Source organism: Crotalus tigris, unplaced genomic scaffold, assembly GCF_016545835.1.
Source record: "Crotalus tigris isolate CLP2741 ecotype Arizona unplaced genomic scaffold, ASM1654583v1 scf7180000017663.5292952, whole genome shotgun sequence".
NCBI lineage: Eukaryota > Metazoa > Chordata > Lepidosauria > Squamata > Viperidae > Crotalus > Crotalus tigris.
In genome coordinates, this window is record NW_024096550.1 from 2,849,930 (window position 1) to 2,872,589 (window position 22,660).

A 22,660-nucleotide genomic window follows, 5' to 3' on the forward strand; every position below is an offset into this window, starting at 1 on the left:
AAGTCCCAGCCATAATTATTTGTTGTTCAATAATTAAGTAATCCATAGCTTAGTGTAACATTTGAAGCCCGAAGCCTGTTACATTACTTTCCTGAAATTAAAGCCTGTGAAAAATTGTTCCTGAATGATCATGTGTTCCCCCCCCCCCAGTTTGGTGGCAAAAGCAGTCAGATCAAGTTCTTAAGTGTACAAAGTTGGTAAATTGCAAAAGAAACCTTTTGAAATACAAAGGCAAAGAGGAACAAGTAAGATGATTAGTAATGGAGGTGTAGTCCAAGATGAATCCATGATAGCAGGCAGGGAGGAGTAAAACTCAAGATTTAAGTGTTAGGCAGACATAAGCATCTGTGACATTCAGAGATGAGTGCTGTGCCTGATAGCTTTACCTTCAGTTGTAAAGATAAAGTTAAGAATATTGAAGGACTCAGATATCCTAAAAGTAGTCAATGTTGGCTCCAAGAGTTGATGGACTGCCTGACGGATTAATAAATGGTTGGAGGTCAAAAGGGGATCAGTAAATATGTGGCTCAAAGAGTGGCTGATAAATGATTGTTAATTAATTTTTTGGGCTTTCTGTAGAGTTCCATGCCAGTCCCTAGTCCTGAAGATGAAGTGTTACCCAGTATTGGATGGTCAGCTACCAGCATGTGGCCTTGAGTTGTCTCTATTATTAGCATATACATAACAATGTGAAGTCACAGCTGCCAAGTTCTTTAACTGGTATTGGCCTTCCTACACATTGACTTCTTCCCAAGAATCTAGAGTGTCATAATTATTAGTGTAATATATGTGCAGATGCAATCTGTGTAGCCTTTTGCAATTAGCTGATGGAATATTTTTCAATAATAATTATTTGTAGTACTATTATTTAATGTACTTAAATCATTTTCATATAAGTGTTTCTTAACCTTAGCAGCTTTAAGATTTGTCGACTCCAATATTCAGAATTCCACAGCCAGCCTACACATCTTAAAGTTGCCAAGGTTGAGACATGCTGTAATAAAAATAAAAGTTTGGTGATCAATGAACAATCTGAAACTTCGCAATGAGGTTGATGATCTGAAGAGTCCGGGATCTCTGCTTTAACCTATTGTGGGGTTGTTCTTTTCTTTTCGGTACTGTGGCTCCTTAAAATGTGTGTTGACTTCTCCATGGATGAAGTGATTGTTTTTACCAATAGTTACACAATGTATTGAATTTAGTATACTATTAGCAAGACCTGTCAACTTTATTGGCCAACCCACAATTTGTGAAATCTATCCAATGTTTTGAGATGCCTACTGGGATTCTGATGCAATGTTCATTTAATTAAATTAATATTGAGAATGCTAAATGACTGAAAGGAAACAAGATGGGACTTGCTTGTTTGATGTTATGGGAAATGACCCAAAATGTACATAAAGGGAAATTTTCTTGTGTCTTTCTTGAATTCTTCATATTTACTTTGAATAGATGCTTCTAAGTTCTGACGCGAGGTGGCCTCCCAGTTAACACTGCATTAAAACCTGTCTAAGAATCAAATCCTACAGAACCTAATAGGAATGGCTTACAAAGTGCAAACACCTGCGGAGAATTCTGGCAAGTACCGACACGTCCGTGTGAGTGGGGGTGTGGGGACTGCTACTGCACTCAGTAAAAGCCGTTTAAAGTCCAACGCCGTTTTTTGCCCCTCTATATATACTATCTAAAATAATTTCCGGCCAGTCCTTAAAATTATCACACTAATCAACGAAAAGCTCCATATATCAGAAGAACTGCTTCAACGTCTGTTTTGGAGAGGAAAAAAAAAACCTACCCTTCCCAGGAGTCTTTTCGGCGTAAGCGTTTAGCTCCCATCAGCCTTTGCGCCTGAATTTGAAAAAGCCGCGATTCAGGAACCTTAAAGTGAGTGATGAGTTTGCTGCGCTGGTGGCTTTGAAAATAGGGTCTGCGGTGACCCTGATTTTTGCACAGTTTTGAAGCGTGCATTGCGGTGGAGAATATTTTTTTATCGTGGTTTCTCGGGGGAGGGTGGATTGTAATGGGACGCAAAGTATCCCGGACGTGATTTCCGCTTCCTAGGGTGGGGAGAACGGAGCCCCCAGCCCAGTTTCTTGACTCGATCCTCTTTTATCGTCGGTCACTCCAACAGATTTGGAAGTAAGTAAATGAAATGCTCCTTTTCACCTCCCGGAAATATATAGCCAGGATTCATTGCGTTCAGTCCAGTCTTTTGAAATCCAAAACTGAGTCCGAACTTTTTCTGAACCTTTTTCTCGCTCTCCGTAGGTTCACGCGCGTTGTTTTGAATATTTCAAACTATATTATTACAATCTTGAAATATTTTCTTTTGTGGAAATAAATTCCTTTATTACCGACATAATACTCTTAAGTTTCCCCGTTTTGGGGGGTGGGTGGGACTTCGAGTCAATGGCGACTCCCTGGACGAGTCCCTGTAGTTTTCCTGGCAAGTTTTTCCAGAAGTAATTTGCTCTTGTTTTCTAACTAGGGCTGAGAGAGCATCACTGGCCCAAAGTCACCCAACTGGCTTTGACTTTCGGTTTCTAACCTGAAATATAACCACTACGCACCAAACTCATTAACTTTGCCTAATAAAGTTATTTATAAACCAACTGACTTATAAAAAATCAAACTAATGAGGTTTGCACACTAAGGCCCCTTCCTCATTGCTAAATGGAAATGCTCCCTACCCACCTCTTACTTGACAGAAACCTAACACAATATAGTATGACGTTTCCCCCCACTACTGATTCCTGCCCTGATTCTATGCCTCTGCTTCCAATCACTGTGGTCTTGAAGAGAATGTGTGATAATACTTAATAGACATTAAAGGGGGGTTAGAGAAATGCATCTTTAATAATAGAGGTGTTAAGAGTTAAGTAGCATACAAGTTTTGTATTCCTGTTGGCACAGTTGAATAGGGGTAGATGACTTAAGCCTTTCTGGAGATAAAAGCAATATGGGTAAGGCAGAAATAAGCTCACAGATTTTTGTGCTGTGATTCAGTTGCAGTTGGTAGGTCTTTAACCTTGTAAAGTATTGTATTATTTGTTAGATTAGTTTGTACTTTTTGTACAGAAGCTCAAGGCAACATCCATAATGCTGTTTCTTCACTCCAGAACAGTGAGGTAGGTTGGAACACAAGAGAGGAACCAGCCTAAGGTCAGCCAAAGAGTTACTATGACTGAGGGTAGGTCTCCCTAAGTCAGCACCTTAGTCCTGCCACCACATGGCTTTCATTTTGTGTGAAGTCCGGTGGCCTTGTATCCAGGTATATACATGATTTTCCCCAAGCAGTTCGTTCTGTGACTGTTAACATTACACAGAGGACCAGGTTTTCTTTGCGTTAGCTCATAGTCAAAGAGCTAGGGAGGCCATCTTCATTAATAAAATAAATAGCTCATCAGCTTTAATTTAGTTAACCCTTGCTAGGTCAGATTTAGAAAACAAGTACTAAATAAACTGCACATTAGAGTTAATGAAAACTTTTGTTACCTTTTGGAAAACAACAGCAAGCAAAGTGAAGGCGCCAGGCTTACAAACAGGGCACCTTCATTTAAACATTGTGCTACCCAAAAAATGTGCATATAATAAAATTTAATGTAACCTTGATGGAAACACTACTCTGCAGTATTAATGGTTTTCTTCCACACTCATTGGCAAGGCTAGAAGTCATTAAACTTCTGTATTTCACCTTTTCTGCTCCTGTGGATCCTTTTCTACAAAACTTTTCAGAATCAGAATAGAGCTGGAAGGCACCTTGGAGGTCTTCTAATCCAATACCCTACTCAAGCAGGAAATCCTATATATTTCAGATAAGTGGCTGTCCAGTTTCTTAAAAAATCCCAATGATGAAGCACCCACAACTTCTGAGGGCAAGCTGTTCCACTGATTAATTGTCCTCACTGTTAGGAAGTTTCTCCTTAGTTCCAGATTGCTTCTCTCTTTGATTAGTTTCCATCCACTGTTTTTTGTTTTGCCCTCAGGTGCTTTGATAAATATGTTGACCCCCTCCTCTTTGTGGCAGCCTCTCAAATACTGGAATACTGCTATCATGTTCTCTCCCCCCCCCCAGTCATTCTTTTCTTTAGACTAGCCCAGGGGTAGGCAACCCAAAACACTCAAAGAGCCACTTGGACCCGTTTCCCACCAAAAACAAAACACTGGGAGCCGCAAAACCCTTTTGATATCTAAAATGAAGATAACACTGCATATATCCTTTTTTACCTTTATTATAGGTGTGTGTATGTGTATGTGTATATGTGTATACACACACACACACACACACACACACATATACACATTAAAAATAAAAGTAAAAATATGACTCTTGGGAATATCCATACTATTAAAACAATGATCACCAAGAGAATGCTTTAAGAGAATAAAATTACATACACACACATGTAAAAAAAGGATATATGCAGTGTTATCTTCATTTTAGATGTCAAAAGGGTCTCTCTCTCCCTCCCTCTCTATCTGCCCTTGGTCTGCCACTCCTCTTCCCCCACTCTCTCTCTCCCTCTCTCTCTCTTTCTCTCTCTCTCTTTCTCCCCCCCTCCTATCTGCTGCTCACCTGGCAAGCTTCAAGCTGTTGTCCAACAACCTCCGGGTAGGCAACCTCGTCTCTTTTATGACTCATGGACTTCAACTCCCAGAATTCCTGAGTCAGCCTAGCTGGGCTAGCTAGCTCTCTCCTGCCCTTCCTGCTTCCTGCTTCCTGCAGAGACGCAGCAAAGGGAGGAGCTCCGCCCAGAAAGCTTTTCAGCTCCTCGGAGAACACTGTGAGTGCACTCTCTTTTACACATACACACACACACACACACACAAAACACACACACACACACACCCAGACACACAGAGAGAGAGAGAGAGAGAGAGAGCAGGGAAGTGCAATTGCCTCTCTCTGTCTCTGTCTCTCTCTGCAAAGGCAGAGGAGGCTGGGAGCCACAGGGGAAGGCTCAAAGAGCCGCATGCGGCTCCGGAGCCGCAGGTTGCCGACCTGTGGACTAGCCAAACCCAAATCCTGCAACCATTGTTCATGTTTTAATCTCCAGACCTTTAATCATCTTAGTTTCTCTTTCCACTTTTTCCAAAATCTCAACATCTTTTTTGTAATGTGGTGATCAAAATGGGATGCAGTATTCCAGGTGTAGTCTTACTAAGGCTTTATAAAGTGGTATTAATACTTCATGCCTCTGGTTATGCATCTGGTTAAACAACCAAGGATTTTATTAGCTACTTTGGCTGCTGCTGCACACTGCTGACTCATATTTAAGTGATCGTCTACTAGGACTCCAAGGTCCCTCTCACAGTTACTGTTTTTGAGCTGGTACCTTTAGCTTTTCCTGCCTAAGTGTAAAACCTTGCTTTTTTCCCACATTAAATTTCATGTTGGATAAGATCCATTGTTCAAGTCTGTCAAGATCTTTTTGGATCCTGAACTTGTCTTCGGGGGTGTTAGATATTCCTCCAGCTTAGTGTCATCTGCAAATTTGATGAGTTCCTTTCTGTTTCCTCATCTAAGTCATTTATGAAGATATTGAAGAATACTGGGCCTAAGATGGAATGTTGTATCCCACTGCTTACTTCCCTCCATGAAGATGTAGTACCATTAAAGGAATACTCCTTACGTATGGTTTGTCAGCCAGTTACAAATCCATCTGGTGGTGATGCTGTCTTATCTCACATTTTTCTAGGTTACCAAGAAGTAGGTTGTGATCTGCTAAGTTGAATGCCTTGCTGAAGTTGAAGTATACTATGTCCACAGCATTTCGCTGGTCTACTAATTTAGTCACTTTGTCAAAGAATGAAATAAGATTGGTTTGGCATGATCTGTTTTTAACAAATCTGTGCTGGCTTTTAATTTAACTTTATTTGTTTTTAGTTGTTCACAGATCTGTTTTTTCATTATCTTTCCCAGTATCTTGATGTTAGGTTGATTGGTCTGTAGCTTCTTGGGTCTGTTTTTTTTTTCCTTTCCTTTTTTGAAAATGGGAACCACATCTTCTCACAGCTCTTTTCCAATCCTTAGGTTATTCCCCAGTGTTCCAGGATTTTTGAAAGATATAGTACAAAGGTTTTGAGATAACATCTGCCAGCTACTTCAGAAGTCTGGATGTAATCAGTCAGATACTGGTGATTTATATTCGTCAAGATCAGATAGGTGTTCTCTAACCATTTTCTTGCTTATTTTATTTTTTATTTCTAGTCTGTCTTTTACAGTTAGGTTTTTAGTAGCTTGGGCTATAGTTTCTTTTTTGCATGAAGACTGATGCAAAGAATGATTTAAGCAGTTCTGATTTCTCTCTGCTGTCTGTTACTTCCTTGCCATTTTCCCTCTTAAGTGGATCTACTGTTTCCTTGACTTTTTTCTTGTTATTTATATGTTGAAAGAAACTTTTTTAAAATTATCTTTAACTTTTGTTGCAAGTGTTTGTTCATTCTGAGCCTTTGCTTTCCTGAAAAAGATGTTGAGACTTGGGGGAAAAGTGCGAAGAAGAGCAACTAAGATGATTAAAGGCCTGGAGACTAAAACATATGACGAACAGTTGCAGGATTTGGGGATGGCCAGTCTAGAGAAAAGAAGGACTGGGGGAGGGGGGACATGATAGCAGTATTCCAGTATTTGAGAGGCTGCCAAAAGGAGGAGGGGGTCGATTTATTTTCCAAAGCACCAAAAGGCAAGACAAGAAATAATGGATGGAAACTAATCAAGGAGAGAAGCAACCTGAAATTAAGGAGAAACCTATTAACAGTTAGGATAATTTACCAGTGGAACAGCTTGCCTTCAGATGTTGTAGATGCTTCATCACTAGAGGTTTTTAAGAAGAGACTGGACAGTCACTTGTCTGAAATGATATAGTGTTAAGTTTAGGATATAATAAATGGTTGTTGTTATACTTGCTCTTTGTATTGCCAGTGATTAGAGTTGTTGTGGGAAAAATGAGAGGAAGATGTATTGGATGTGTTTGCCCCTTGAGTTGTTTGTAAAAATACATCAATACTATAATTGTCTATTCTACAATTATAGAGTTGTAACCTACCCTCTATTTCTTTTTTCTTTTTGTATTCTAATAGAATGGAGGCAAATCTGGATAAACCAACAGTTTCCAGACCTTCCTTTCTTTCAGCAGTTGAGCTATCCCCAAGAACTGGCCCTGTGGATGCGAGTGATGTTAAAAAAAATCTATACGGTGATTTTTCTTCAAGTTTCAATATAAGCCGGGTAAGAGAATAAACAGTGGAAATTTATTTATTTAGTTTCTATGACCACCCATATCAAGGAAGTGACTTTGGGCTGATGAACAATCATAAATCACTTAAAATCAATTGCAAATATGATGCCAATAAATACAGTATATACAGCAGCCAAGAAAAATTGTAATCAATAGATCAGGGTGTCAAACTGCTGGCCCGCCGGCCGGCTGTGTCATCCGGAAGCCGCGACACCCCATTGCCGGCAATGGCAAAACTGTCCCGATATGTGACATTGCAAATTTGACATGTCTGCAATAGATGTTATTATAACCTGGAAATGGGCCCTTAACACACTCAGGATCTCCTTTATGTTCAAAGATCCTGTTTCACAATCAGAGGAAGGTTTTGTTTTGTTTTTTTTTTTAAGAAAAATCTTAAATTATAACTAGGGAAATAACGGCTTTGGAAGTGGCATAGGAAATTTGAGTAAATATAGTAGAATGAATTCCACAATTTGATCTAACTAGTCAGTTGTTGGCAGCAGAATCTAACACGGTTTGAATCTTTATTATTTTTTTTAAGTTGTCTTATAGGAGAAAGTCCGGTCTAATGTTACTTCAAGGTACTTTGGATGGGGATTACAGGAGCTTCATATGATTGTTTAACAACAATCATATGAAGCCCCTGTAATCCCCATCCAAAGTTTGTTGTTAAGGTAGAAGCGCCATTTTCAGTGGTCAAGTCTTGAGCTAAATTCAATTTGAACTCTTGAGACAGTAATGTAATGTAGTTTTCAAAAACAGCTGACATGCCATCTTATGTAGCTTATGTTGCACAGAAATGAGAGGTATCAGTATGGTGTATTTAGGAATAGCTAGTGGGCTTTTTCATAGTGAAGAATCTGCAAGGCTTTGCTGTAATAAGTGAGATGCTAATTCTCTGTGTATGAGAGAGATGGAGAGAAAGGACTGGGGGGAAAGGCTTGACTAAGGAGAAAAAAAATGTTCTCTGCAATTGTAAGTCTGGGGCATTTGAAAATTATTGGCCACAAACTAGATTGTTATCACTTTTTCTTTTAATTAGAGAGAGAGCCTGGAATCCAAAGAACGAATTCATGTTTGCCTTCGGGTCAGACCAATTTTAGAGTTGGAAAAAGAACATGATGTTCAGGTATTATTCAGCTAAAAGAATTTAAAGCAAAACTTCATTAAAATTATGCTATCTGCTTGGCTCTAAAAGATTCCCCACCCTCACCCTATTTTTCTTATAGGGTTGTGTTTCTGTGGTTGACTCAACAAGTGTTGTATTAAAAGCTCCTAAAGGCTCCAAGACATTTCGTCTTAGTGAAAAAAACTTGCGGCAATTGGTGCAGAAATTTACTTTTTCCCAGGTATAGCCAGTTTCCTTATTGGTACTATGAAAATATTATGCATATTTAATAGGATTATTATTATTATCTTTTAAAAGTTAAGACTCAATATATTTTTTGCAATTTTTATAATTGAAAACTTAAAGACCTCTCTTGTATATTTCTTAGGTATTTGGGCCCAAAACAACACAAGAAGAACTCTTTGATGGTGCTCTGAAGCACCCTATGTTAGATTTCCTAAGGGGACACAGTCGGCTAATATTTACTTACGGTGTGACAAATGCTGGGAAAACACACACCTACCGTGGTACATCTGAGAAACTCTGATTTATTTGAACTATACGTTTTAGCTAAGGTTGCTTTTTGTCCTCTTGGTGGCACAAAATAATTTCACAGTTCCAGCTATTTTGGGGATATTTAGACATTTAGATTTGAGAAGATGAAAAGCCACTTTTATATTGGTTCTAGTTAAGACTTTTCTATATTTATTGGCAGAAGTTTTAAAGTCTTAAGCCATCTTTCCTATCCCTGTAACCTGAGTTTCAAACAATAGAGAGCAAGATTGGATCCTCTTGCATGCAAAATATGTCCTCTGCTATTCCAAATCCTTTCACTCAATTGAAGCAAGGTACCCTGTTTGAAATCAATAAATGTTCTAGTGTGTATTTAAGATGAAAAGCCAGGATCTAACATAGTATTTTAGTCTTAAACTCCTCAGGTGTCTTAATCAAGTGATGGAATTCATTATCGGAATGTATTTTTATGCAACAACTACACTAGTATTCACCCACTAGATGGCAGTGTTTACAAGTTTGGATCTATGGTATATACTGTTCGCTCTTTCGTTCTAAGTAGGGTTTCCTGTTTCTGTTAAAGTTAATAGTTGAGCATAAAGCACATGGTGACTACTTTTTTTTTGCTCTGTATAGTGCTTTATATAAACAGAATTTCTAATGTCAAGTGATCATCTTTTAGCATTATTATTTGTAATAAGGAATGGATAAATCCAGGAATCAGAAAGGTGCCCATTAGTGTGTTCCATTTTGCCATGTTGGCCCTGTCAATTCTGATACATTTGGCCAAGAAAAATGCAAATAGCTAAAAAAGCTATCCTAGAACCCACAAGTATTTTTCAATAGGAGGGGGGGGGGAGGGAGAGAAAAGAACAAGGAAACATTTTCCATATAAATGATATAATGCTAATGAATAAGCTGAATTCATTGAATCTTTCCATTGCTTTTATTTTTTGGTGGCAAAGAAATTATACATATAAACTGAAGTAAGTCCCACTGAATGCAAGTAGGGCTCACTACTATGAGGAATTAAGTAAGTTCAAAGCAGTAAGAACACTTGGTGCTTTTTGTCAATATACAAGACAAGCAAGTCCATATTTGCTGCCTGCTGTAAAATTGTATTGTATTTTCCTGAAGGATGGCTCCAATTCAGCCTTCTGCAACCTGGGTCCAGCAAATATTTTGGATTTCCTTGGTCAGCAGTTATAGAGGCTAGAGTCCAGCATATCTGGACAGCAACAGATTGGGGGATAATGGCAGTCATTCAAAAATATATTTAGTTCAGAAATTTCACCCTTTCTTTATCTCTGCTCCAACAGCTTGGAACTCTACCTAAGTCTTAAATTCTATATGCCAGGTACAGATGAAGATAAAGGCATTCTCCCCAGGGCGCTGGACATGTTGTTTAAAAGCATTCAAAACAAACTGTACCCAGACATGAATCTCAAGCCCCATCGATGTAAAGACCATAGAAACCTGTCTAAAGAAGAAGTGAGAGAAGAAATATCTCTAAAAAATTCATTGCTTCACCTCCTGAAAGAGGTACTATGACTTAAGGAAAAAAAAAAGCAAACTTTTTAGCAGCTTTTAGTGAATAAACCCAGAACAGAAAAATCATAGGTTTGACAATAAGGAAACATTTAATGGAATGTAAGGATAAGGAATAGAATATTGCCTGGTTGGTGGATTAACGCATATGCCCCCCCTTCTGTCAGTTTGGGTGATGTTCGGGGGTTACATAACAAGTTCAGAGAAACTACACATTAGATGAATGCTCTGATCTGATCTTATTTGTTTTTAGTTATTGCAGAATGTGACTTTTGTGCTCACTTCATATCTTCTAATATTAAAATACAAGGGATGATGGAGAGAAACCTCTAACAAAATATTTGTGGTAATCCAAATTTTGTTCTTGACTTAATTTTCAGGTAGATTGCCACAGCAACAGTAATAGAACAACAGATAATTGTGAAGGTAAGTTAGGTTGTTCATACTCGTTTGCTATACCATTGTTTATTGAAGAGAGTTGGATTCACAAATAATGCTCAGCTAGTGTCACCAGGGCCACTCTCAACTTTGGAGTAGTGTGATGGAACCATTCTTCAAGGGATTGGTAGGATCAGGACAAAGAAGTGAATAGAATCTAGACAATTTCTGCATATATTGTACTTTGCCAACCACAAAATCTGGGTCTGCATAGCATGTTAAACCCACATCAAGCATTATTGATATTGCTGTAAAAAGTGAATATTGCTAGTTGTCACATTGTTGAGTTCATTGCTGTAGCTAGCAAAGTCTAATAGCTAACTCTGTGATATATCCAAGCTGGGGCTGTATCCTCCATACCAACTGCCTGCTACTGAATAATATGGTTTTACATTTCAACTTATTTAATTCCAATGTTCTGCCAGATATGAAAGAACCAGAAAAAGAAGCAGACCAGTCTAACCTGGAAGAGCAGAGAAATGTTAAATTCTCTGTTTGGGTTTCTTTTTGTGAAATTTACAATGAGTGCATTTATGACTTATTGCTTCCAATATCCATTGACAAGAGAAGAAAAATGCTGCGCCTGGCGCAGGACATAAAAGGCTATTCCTATGTAAAAGGTAATGAAAATTTTAGCAATTGACCATAATTTCAATAACTTACAAATACCCTCCTTTTTCAATATGAGATAGGCTTACTTTGACTAAAATTATGCATTGAATTATGCTATATAAATATCATTATAAAATGAACAATATGATACAGGTTAATATTTTCAGTCCTTGGCTCTTATCTTCACTTGTTTCACTTTATTTGGAATTTCTTTATATAGTCAGTAGATTTAATTTGTTCCATTTTTTCTACCAAATTTTGCCATTTAGGAATCCATAGATGCCTGTTATTATCTTAAAAGTACCTCTACTAACAATTATTAACTCTTCATTGGCATTTATCAGGTCACTGCTTACATAATAGTTTTTGTTCAACTTGCTTTCAAAGATAAGATTCCAAGAGAATTCATTCAGATTGGCATATATTTTGTAACATCGTAATGCTTTGCATGAGCCTGTAGAGTGTCTTGATGAGCATGGAAGTATATCCTGTGTTCTTGCTAATTTTCCTCCATAATTATTTCCGCTTTAAAAAGTGTAAGATCTTAGTCACATACATCTGAGGTTCCAAAGGGTTAATTAGCTGTGGGGGGGAAAGTACCTAGTCTTGAGACTTATTTACATCCCCCATGTATGTTTAATCTAGACCAGCCAATGTGTGAAGTAACACTTAATTTCAAAGGCAAAATATTGCTAAATCAGATTAACTATTTCTGAATTCTGTTTTTCCAATTACATTTATCTGGTAGGATTATATATCTTGTAGGGTTTTATTGTTCAATAACTAATAAATACTCTGTTTCTTGAAAGATCTACAATGGGTTCAAGTTTCAAACTCCAAAGAAGCTTATAAACTTGTGAAACTAGGGTTGAGACATCAGAGCTATGCTTCCACAAAATTGAATGCCAACTCAAGTAGAAGGTAAAACAGCAAGTGCTTGATAATGAATGGACAAATGTCTGATTTGTATTTAATTTGGAAATCTTATATCCAATCTAGACTTAATGCTCCCAAATCTTCCTGTTCATAATATGTTTCCTCAACTCAAATATTCTGGTTTTATGTTTCCTTCCACGAACAACCACAAGATGGAGCTTACAAGTTGTCATTTTCATTTCTGATCAACCTATGTTTGCCTTAACTAATAGTTGACTGGTTTAGGCAATCTTTAAACCGTCCGTTTAAAGAAATTATAGCTAAGACCTATTAAGTTGTTACAGAGCTTATAAACCACTCCAATCACAATTAACTCTTAGCAGCCTATAAGTCTGCCTCCATAGCTCAGATTAAAATACAACAAAACAAAACTATAAAAGTACAACAGTTGTTTGGGAATAGCTGCAGTCCACCCTTACCTCATTCTCATTATTTCACGTATGTATCACTGATATTTCAATTAGTAGAGGGGCAAATATCTCATTCAACTTTGCAGGACTTGAATAGTTTGAATAGCTAAGGCTTTGTAGACTTTGGAAATATCCACTCTGAAGCAAGGAATTCATGCACAAGGAATTACAACCAGAATATTGGCTGGGTGAATGAATTTATTTATTGGCTGGTAGCAAGTTGGATGTAATTTACTTGAAAACAGTACAGTACAGTACAGATAGTCATCGCTTAACAATTTATTTAGCAACAATTCAAAGTTATGACAGTACTGAAAAAGTGACAACCTGTTATCACACTTAAGACTGTCCAGTGTCCCTGCTGTCATGTGATCACAATTTGGGTGCTTGGCAACCATTGCACATTTATCATTGTCACAGCATCCTACAGTCACCTGGTGATCATTTGTGACCTTCCCAGCTGATTTTTGACGAACAAAGCTAATGGGGAAGTAGTAGGAGGTCACAAAACACAGTCATGTGATTATGTCACTTAATGACTGTAATGGGAGTACCGGAACTGCCATCGCTAAATGAGGCAGTCATGTGATATTTCGCTTAATGAGTGCTCTTTACTGTTGCTGCTAAGTTGCTGCTCATTAAGGAAGGACTATTTGTACCACAATTTCGGAATGGAAATCCTTTATGTAAGAATTGAATTCGTTGGCTTTTGAGATACAATACAGGCAAGCAAACTACTGTTTGTACCCAGAGATGTTTGGAGGTAACTTTTTCATTTTCTCTTACAGCCATAGCATATTTACTGTGAAAATGCTAAAAATTGATTCAGAAACCACGCGGGTGATGCAAGTCAATGAGTAAGCAGTCTTAATATATCAGGAAATCATTATCTTTTCAAAACCACTGTGCAGTCTGTGTCTGTGCTGAATGGGTATGCTTTTCTCTTCTACGTAGATTATTTCTCTGTGACCTGGCTGGCTCCGAGCGCTACACGAGAACCTGCAACGAAGGGGAAAGATTAAAAGAGAGTGGAAACATTAACACTTCGTTGCTTATTCTGGGCAAATGCATCAATGCCCTGAAGATCAATCAACAAACAAAGTAGGAACTGGAGGGCGTTACTTTCAGAGTAGGCAAATCTTGGACATCAGCCACCCATTTATAGAAAGGAAAAGGAAATGTTAAATAGAGAAAAGTTTCTTTTACCTTGTTACAGACTCCTCCTCATTTTCTTTCTAACTATAAAAAAATATACAAATTATGCATTCCCTATTTAATGTTCTCCTAACCTTTAAAAAAAATGAAGGTGAAGGTTCATTCTTCGAGCTTGCAGGTTGGTTTCCGAATGTTTTGTTACCAGGCTAGGTAACGTCTTCAGCAGAGTTTACAGGATGTCAGTGTCAATGTTCTGTTTATAAGGGCTTCAAGTGTAGGTGTGTCAAGTGAGGGTCTTAAAAAAAAAAGCTTGATAGTTTCTTGTTCTCCATTCCTGTATAAGAGAGAAAGAACCAAAAGAGGAAGGTTTTTAGTAAAACAGGGATAACAACAACAACAAGTTGGAAGGGACCTTGGAGGTCATCTAGTCCAACCCCCTGCTCAGGCAGGAAACCCTATACCATTTCAGACAAATGGCTGTCCAGTCTCTTAAAAACTTCCAGTGTTGGGAGCATTCACCTCTTCTGGAGGCAGGTTGTTCCACTCGTTAATTGTTCTAACTGTCAGGAAGTTTCTCCTTAGTTCTAGGTTGCTTCTCTCCTTGGTTAGTTTCCATCCGTTGTTTCTTGTCCTGCCTTCAGGCACTTTGGAGGTGCTCAACTCTTCTATGTGGGTTGTCTCCAATTTCCAGGAACCCCCAGAATTTCATTACATGTAATCCTCAACTTATTAACCATTCATTTAGTGAAGTTACAGTAGCATTGAAATAAGTGACTTGAGGCCGGTCTTCACACCTTACAATTGCAGCAACAAACCTCCTGGTCACGGGATCAGAATTTGGGCTTTTGGCAACTGGCATATATTTATGATAGTTGCTATTTCCTGGGATCACATGATCACCATTTGTGACCTTGCCAGCCAGCTTGCAACAAGCAAAGTCAATGGGGTGGTGGGAAACTGGATTCACTTAACAGTCACGTGAATCACTTAACAACTGCAGTGATTTGCTTAACGACTGACAAAAAAAGTTTTAAAATCGGGCCCAATTCGCTTAACAATTACTTTGTTTAGGAATGTAAATTCTGGGCCTGATTGTGGTTGTATTTTGAGAGGGCTACATGTGCTGAGTTTCAAAGATGCAAAGTTGTCTGCTTATCCAAGGAAAAATTATTCTATGAAAAGTACAAAGTCTTAAAACTGCCACGCCTCTTTCCAAATATACCTTGAACAAGCAACATTCTTCGTCTTGCCTGATGTAATGATTTCTTCACTCTGTGATCCTTGTAATTAAATCATGTAAATAATTTTTCAGAAGTTGTTTGCTGTAAAGACTGAAAGATTACCTGTCTTCTAGATCTTGGTTGACTGTAGGCCTCGGCAGTCTTTCCATAAGATTTTCCTTCTATGTTGATTTTCTAGAGATACCCTTTTGTTAGTTGTGGCAAGACTACTGGTCTGTTATTTATCAGAAAAAACAGTTTCCAAGCAGAAATAGTGTTTGGTTTTGACACTTAAATGACAGGGCTATGATTCATAAGGTATGTCTGTTTGGACAATTTTTCTTCTTGTTAGTTCTTAGTAGCAAGCTTTAAAACCTCTTTAACAATGAACATCTAAGTTAAAAATAGCAGGCAAAGCTTGTTTCAGTCACTATCCACCTGCACAGCATCTTAACTTTGGGATATTTGCTAGAAAGAACTCCATCTATTGTGTTTCTCCGCCATGTATCTTCATTTTCTTTTATGAATTCAAATTTGAATAGCCAGGAAACATGTATGAGCCCTAAGCCTATTTGTAGGAACAAGTGTTGAACTTATTTCTGCAGTAAAATTTTGCAGCTAACTTTCTATATGTTTAAACTTTGCTGCAAGGAGAAACTTCCTGACAGTGAGGACAGTTAATGAGTGGAACAGCTTGCCTCCAGAAATCGTGGGTGCTCCATCACTGGAGATTTTTAAGAAGAGGCCAGACAGTCACTTGTTTGAGATGGAATAGGTTCTCCTGCTTGAGCAGGGGGCTGGACTAGAAGACCTTCAAGGTCCCTTCCAGATTCTATTCTATTCTATTCTATTCTATTCTATTCTATTCTATTCTATTCTATTCTATTCTATTCTTTTTAAAAAATTCTCGTGCTTCATTCTAGGCTGCAACAGCACATTCCTTTTCGGGAAAGCAAGCTCACTCACTTCTTCCAAGGTTTCTTCAATGGGAAAGGAAAAGTTTGCATGATAGTTAATGTCAGCCAGAGTCCCTCTGCATATGATGAAACCCTCAATGTGCTAAAGTTCTCGGCAATCGCTCAAAAGGTAAATGTGTCCCGATGATTAATGGGTGTGAATGAATGCCTATCACAAAATTACTGGGTTACAAAACTTTCAAGTTGTCAGACTTCATACCAAGATTTGATAATAAATCTCAGCTTTCTGGATGCAGGTAGTCCTCGACTTACAACAGTTTGTTTAGAGACCATTCGAAGTTACAATGGTCCTGAAAAAAGGGACTTATGATCATTTTTCCACACTTATGACCGTGGCAGTATCCCCACGGTCAGGTGATTTACATTCAGATGCTCGGCAACTAGTTCATACTTACGACTGTTGCAGTGTCCTGGGGTCATGTGATCCCATTTTGTGACCTTCTGACAAGCAGAGACAATGAGCGAGCCAGATTCTCTTAACAACCGCATTACTAATTTAACAACTGCAGTGATTCACTTAACAAATGTGACAAGAAAAATCATAAAATGGTACAAAAGCCCACAAATGTCTCACTTAGCAACATAAATTCTAGGCTCCAATCTGGTCATAGGTCAAGGACTACTTGTACTTAATCCTATATTCAGTATTAGGCTAGTTTTGACTGAAGCTTCTGAGGTATGATTTGGCTAGATGAGAAACTACTAAAGACAAGAATGAAACTACTGTTGATTTGTCCACAGTAGCGCAAAGTAGTCAAAATTTTTCAGTAGGTCTGCACTGCAGTTTAAGCTCTATTTTTCCCCCCTTCCTCCCTTTCAGAGCTAACAGATACTTAGTCAATCTGTTGCTGCCTCTGGGAGACATCTGGTCATTTGAGATCAATTCTCAGCCTGAGAATTACAGGAGTCTCTACCCTTAGTTCTGCCTTCATCTCTCAGATGTGCTAATTAGCAGTTTAAAATGTAGAAAGATCAGTGTGGGGTAGTGGTAAAAGGGTTGATGTATATCCAGAGCAAAACAGGTTGAAGTCCTCCCTCAACTATGGTAGCTCCTTGGGTCACTTTAGGATAATCCCCATCTCTCAGCCCCTTATCCCATAGGCTTGTTGAGAGGATAGTTAGAAATGAGGATCTCTTGAATGACTTTCAGAGGAAAGATAGGACTATGAATCTAACAAAGAACAGTATGTATTTTGAATCTAATCTTTGTGATATTTCAAAATTGGCTATATCTCAGTGTTTAAAAAGAAACAATATTAAAGAGATGGGCATATATATATATATATATATATATATATAGATATATATATATATATATATATATATATATATATATATATATTGCAGTTAAGTTCCCTTTCTTTTTCCTACAGGAATATAGTGGAAATACAGTACAGGTAGTCCTTGACTTACAGCAGTCTATTTAGTGACCGTTTGAAGTTACAACAGCAATGAAAAAAAGTGACTTATAACCATTTTTCACACGACCCTTGCGGCATCCTCATAGTTAGGTAATCAAAATTCAAATGCTTAGCAACCGACTAATATTTATGAGTCCTGGGGTCACACAATCACCTTTTGCAATCCTCTGACAAAGTTGAGAGGGAATCCAGATTCACTTAACAGCTGTGTTCCTATCTTAACAACTACAGTGATTCATCTGGCAAGAAAGGTCATAAAATGGAGAAAAATTCACTTAGCAAATGTCTCACTTAGCAACATAAATTTTGGGCTCAATTGTAGTCGTAGTATCTTTGAAGAGCTCTTTTTTACTTATATGCAGTGAGCGTCGAGGATAAAATATTCATAAATGCTGAAACATTCCTGTTAATTGTGACTTTAAACACATTTTGTGACATCTATCTTGAATAGGTCATGGTACTAGATCCTGAGTCTCCCCAAGAAGAGAGGGTTGACCAGCTGTCCCTCAAAGCAGACTCCGAAATGACCCTTGATGATGGTGTGCGCTTACCCATGAAAAGAGCAACTATATTTTGGGAGGGGACTCTGGAAGATGTGATGGAAGATGAAGAAGAGCTAGTGGAAGATGACAGCGAAGAACACCAGGGGCACTGTTTGGCAGAAGACCCACATGCAAAAGAGGCTGACGCAACCGATGAGATGGAAAATCAACTCGAAGGCGAAGATAGCGATATCATTATCAGAAAAGAAGAATATCAGGTATGTCATTTGCCGGGCTGCATGTGTCCCAATCTTCAACCAAAAAGACTCTAATGAGCATGGGTAGCATCAAGGCAATTTAAATTAGGATGGGGTAGTGAAGAGGAAAAAAAAAGGGGAGCTTCTGCATCGGTCCCAATGAGAATTAATGCGGTTGATTAAGAGCAGGTATTTTATCAAGATTGATGGATGGGGCCCTGCTTCCTTTCACATCATTTCTGTATAGTCTAGCAAAGAAGATAGACTATCTTCAAACAACAAAGTCATATCAGGTTCCTGGCTTTGGCTTATCTCAATAAAAACTAAGCAAGGTCATGTCTGGTTAGTAAGAATATGGGACATAGACTAGACTGAGAAGATTTTTTTAAAAATCTGGAAAAATTGATGTCAAGTTATTAAACTGTTGCTAAGAAAATTACACAGACGTAGCTGAATAATGTTGGGAGATATCCCAAGTGGAACAATCAATAAGTTGGAGTAGGGTTAACGAGGTGTATTTTTTTGCGGGAGGAATGAACATTGACCACTTCTCCAGAAAGGGAAAAGGCATTTGAATAAAATTAATATATTTATAATATAACTGCATTTAACTATATAATCAATGAGCAATAGCTACACAAGATTGCATTAGGCTACATGCATTCTATACAGGCAGTCTCTCTTTAGCTGTTGATGAGAACCGGTTCTGTTTAATTTAGATCTAAAGTGGTTGTGCCAACTTGTAAGATTAAAAACATTTCCTTTGAGGTTATCTTGCTCCTGTTACTTTCTGCATCGTCTGCTTGCTTAATATAGTTCCCCTTATTAGCCAAGTTCCTTCCATGGTAGTAACAGGAACTGAGCTGGAGTTAAAGGGGCCTTTGCCTAGCAACCAAAAAGCAGAATTTTATATTTGAAAGCAAATCTAGCTTGTGTTTATCCTGCATATCTGTAGCTTGCTTTTCTACAACAATCTATATTCAAAGTTGATTTCCAACGCTTTAATTTGACAACAACTTTTTTTTTTAAAAAAAAGAAATATAAATATGTCATAGAAGCCATCCTGTTAGATAGCAAATTAAAGAATATAATAAAGCATTCTGCTTTCAGAGATGAATTTAGAAATAAAAGGGAGTCTGGCAGAAAGCTAGAGGGGTATCCACCAGGTGTGGTCAAACAAGTCAAGAAGGCTGTTGCAATAGTGTGATCGAAGCTGCACCTGTTTCTTTATGAGCTTTGATTGCACGTTGTGGCTGTTGTTTTGGATTTTTTAACCACATTGACTAATCTGCAGGAGTCGGAACCATGACACACATCTTGTGAGACTCCTGCAGATTAGTCTTTTTGGAATGCCTATTCCCTAGTGTAGATGCAGCTGAAAAGGTCATGTTCTTGTAAGACATACTGTAGAAGGAAAGCAGCAGGATTGCCTGGATCAGCGGTTCCCAACCTTTTCTGTACCCCACACTCTTAGAACTCTTCTGATATATTCTCGTACCCCTTACTAAAGTTCAAAATAACGGCAACAAATTATGCATATACAGTATAATTTTGAAAACTCAAGTTTTTGCACCCCCTGGAATATTGTCTCGCATGCCCGGTTGGGAACCTCTGGCCTAGATGCTGAACAAATTATTGCCTGTATTGGTCAGAACCAAAATGACCTTGAAGAGCAAGCGAAAGAGCCACTACCAAAACTGGTCAGATAAAAGAAATCAGAACTGTATCTGAGAAAGCATCTCAAATAAGACCCTCCCTCATTATCACCAAAAATAAAGGGAGGGAACAGAGGGAAGCACATTCAAACTTACAAGATTCTATCCTTCTATGATAAAAGCACTATTGGCTTGCATGAGCTCAGTTTCCAGTCTAGTCTAACTTGGTCAAGTCATAAAGTGGGTGGCTTCTCAATTAAATTGTTAGCAACCAATATATGAGCCATGGATGTTAACAGGATGCAACCCAGTGTAGGTTGCTGAATGGATGCACAATTTATATGCCTGCAAGCCACCTCCAGGTGCCTCTTTGTTATATGACTCAAGAGGAAGTGTAGGAAGCGCAATTTGGTTTTCTTTACCCATTCATGTTTGCTTGGAGAAAAGAGGCAGCTTTCTCCAATGTAAGTTTTCTTGCAGGGCTAGAAAACTATAGGCATATCCTGAATGAAACATTAAATCAATAATAATGGGTAATGAAGAAAATGAGGAATAACTATACAGGTGACGTCTGTTGATAATATGGCTATACCGTGAACGTATTGATGTAGGAAGCTGTCCATCTTTACTAGAAGACTGTCTTATTCAGTACTGCATCTTTTGCCTAAGAAACAGGATTATTAGAGTTTAGCATCATGTCTACAGAAACTCATCTTGCATGTCATAACACAGATAGTCTCATAATATTTATTCCTGGTTCTCCAATTTAGAAGTTACTAGATATAATAGAAGAATTGAAAAATAAGTTGATAGATGAAAAGAAAGCGAAACTGTACATGGAGCTAAAAATTCGCGAAGAAGTTACTCAAGAATGTCTTCAGTACTTCAATGCAAAGGAGAGTGACCTCAAGTAAGTCTTCTGTTTTTTGTGCCACTAGGGAGTTATAGAATGTTTTCTAGTATACAACAAAGGTGTGCTCATATTGTTTCAGAGTTTGTCAAGATCAGGCTGCTTAAATCAGGTAGAAAATTACTTAACAATGGTGAAGCTATTTCTTGTGAATGTTTAGATAAAACAAAGATTGGAAAAGTTTTAGATACCATTCAAAGGTTGTTAAGTTGCTGCTTAAAGGTTGTTCACTTATATATTACTTATATTCACCCGCAAAGCAACCTATTTCCAGATAACCTCGTACGGTCTGGTTCCCCCCTCTCTCTTCCCTCTTCTCTTCTGGCCAGGCCACAAAGGTTGGGGACCGCTGCTCTGGTCTAGTCTATTTATGGAGAAATAGGAAGTTTATAAGGAAGACCTTTTAGGTTTTGGTTTGCCTGTATGAGATATACTGCATACTAGATGGAGTGACACTTGGAAGCTCTGTTCATCAATTAAACTCCTGTGTTTACATAAATTAAAGGTATAGTGGGATTTTCCCATTCCCAATAAGTGAACGGCCAGTTTTCCTCCTACATTTCTTCCTGGTTCATCATGATAATAAAGTTACTGTGCATAATAAGGAGCTTGCATATGAAGTTGAATTTCTCATACCCAATACTCTTATCTCTTCCAACTAAAGTATTTTTTAAAGAATAAGTTGAAGGGGGTGGATTGGTATGATTTGTTTCCAAGAAGAATATGAATTGTTTCTCTTTCTGATATATTTAGGAAGATTTTTAGCTATAAAGAAGAAATAATGGAGACTACTTGTGAAGAGCGGATGAGCATTTACAAAGAGCTAGTGAAGGACTGTATTGCACTCCCAGATGGCAAAGCAGGAGCAGAAGAGACTCTTAAAAAGGATGAAAAAGTGGTAAGTTTTGTTCCAGCAAATGTAAGCAATTTTGTTACAGGAAGTCCTCAGCTAACCACCACCTGTTCAGAGATTATTCAGAATTAAGACAGCACTGAACAAGGAGACTTACAGTGGGTCCTTGAGGTTGAAGCATCCCCATGGTTACATGATTATGATTTTGGCAAATAGGCTCACAATTGTGACGGTAGCAGTGTCCCATGGTCATGTAATCTCCATTTGAAACCTTCCTTTTCGGGTTCTGACAAGCAAGGTCCTTGAGAAAGCCAGCAGGGAAGGTTGCCAATGATGATCATGTGACATTGTGTGTAAGAACTACACAGGATTCGCTTAACTGCCGCAACTGGAATGGCTGTTGTAAGTTGTCATGGTCACTTGAGATGAGGCTTTACAACCACATCACTTAGTGATGAAGCTGCCAACCTCAATGAATGTACTTAATGGAGGATTTCCTGTATTTTATCTCTTCCTGCTAAGTCAGCATATCAGCTTTGAGATATGGCCAGTGAATCTGCCATCTTTGGCTTATTGTCAATGAGAAATGCTTGAGCAAGCCATGGTTTAATTTGATTTCTGAATGCAGGCTTCCTCTTTCTTTCTTTCTTTCTTTCTTTCTTTCTTTCTTTCTTTCTTTCTTTCTTTCTTTCTTTCTTTCTTTCTTTTCTTTCTTTCTTCCTTCCTTCTTTTTTTCTCTTTCTTTCTTTCTTTCTTTCTTTCTTTCTTTCTTTCTTTCTTTCTTTCTTTCTCCCTTCCTTCCTTCCTTCCTTCCTTCCTTCCTTCCTTCCTTCCTTCCTTCCTTCCTTCCTTCTTTCTCCAGATAGATAGGGAGTTTTTCAATAATACTGTTAACTTGTGCTTCCGAGACTTTCAACGTGGTTG

The 22,660-nt window shown here is 38.1% G+C and overlaps 1 protein-coding gene across 3 annotated transcripts in view; it reads left to right on the top strand.

Moving 5' to 3' along the window:
- Positions 1-1,895: 1,895 nt before the first annotated feature.
- KIF20B (kinesin family member 20B) overlaps positions 1,896-22,660 on the top strand; it is a 78,405-nt gene continuing 57,640 nt past the window's right edge. For all 3 annotated transcript variants that reach the window (XM_039335971.1, XM_039335973.1, XM_039335974.1), the window contains exons 1-15: positions 1,896-2,139; positions 7,081-7,228; positions 8,284-8,370; positions 8,471-8,590; positions 8,738-8,876; positions 10,220-10,404; positions 10,791-10,836; positions 11,274-11,468; positions 12,270-12,381; positions 13,595-13,663; positions 13,761-13,907; positions 16,105-16,267; positions 18,031-18,339; positions 20,744-20,883; positions 21,637-21,781. In XM_039335971.1, the coding sequence (XP_039191905.1) occupies positions 7,082-7,228; positions 8,284-8,370; positions 8,471-8,590; positions 8,738-8,876; positions 10,220-10,404; positions 10,791-10,836; positions 11,274-11,468; positions 12,270-12,381; positions 13,595-13,663; positions 13,761-13,907; positions 16,105-16,267; positions 18,031-18,339; positions 20,744-20,883; positions 21,637-21,781 (2,004 nt within the window). In that variant the 5' untranslated portion in view covers positions 1,896-2,139; position 7,081. The remainder of the gene's footprint in view (positions 2,140-7,080; positions 7,229-8,283; positions 8,371-8,470; positions 8,591-8,737; positions 8,877-10,219; positions 10,405-10,790; positions 10,837-11,273; positions 11,469-12,269; positions 12,382-13,594; positions 13,664-13,760; positions 13,908-16,104; positions 16,268-18,030; positions 18,340-20,743; positions 20,884-21,636; positions 21,782-22,660) is intronic.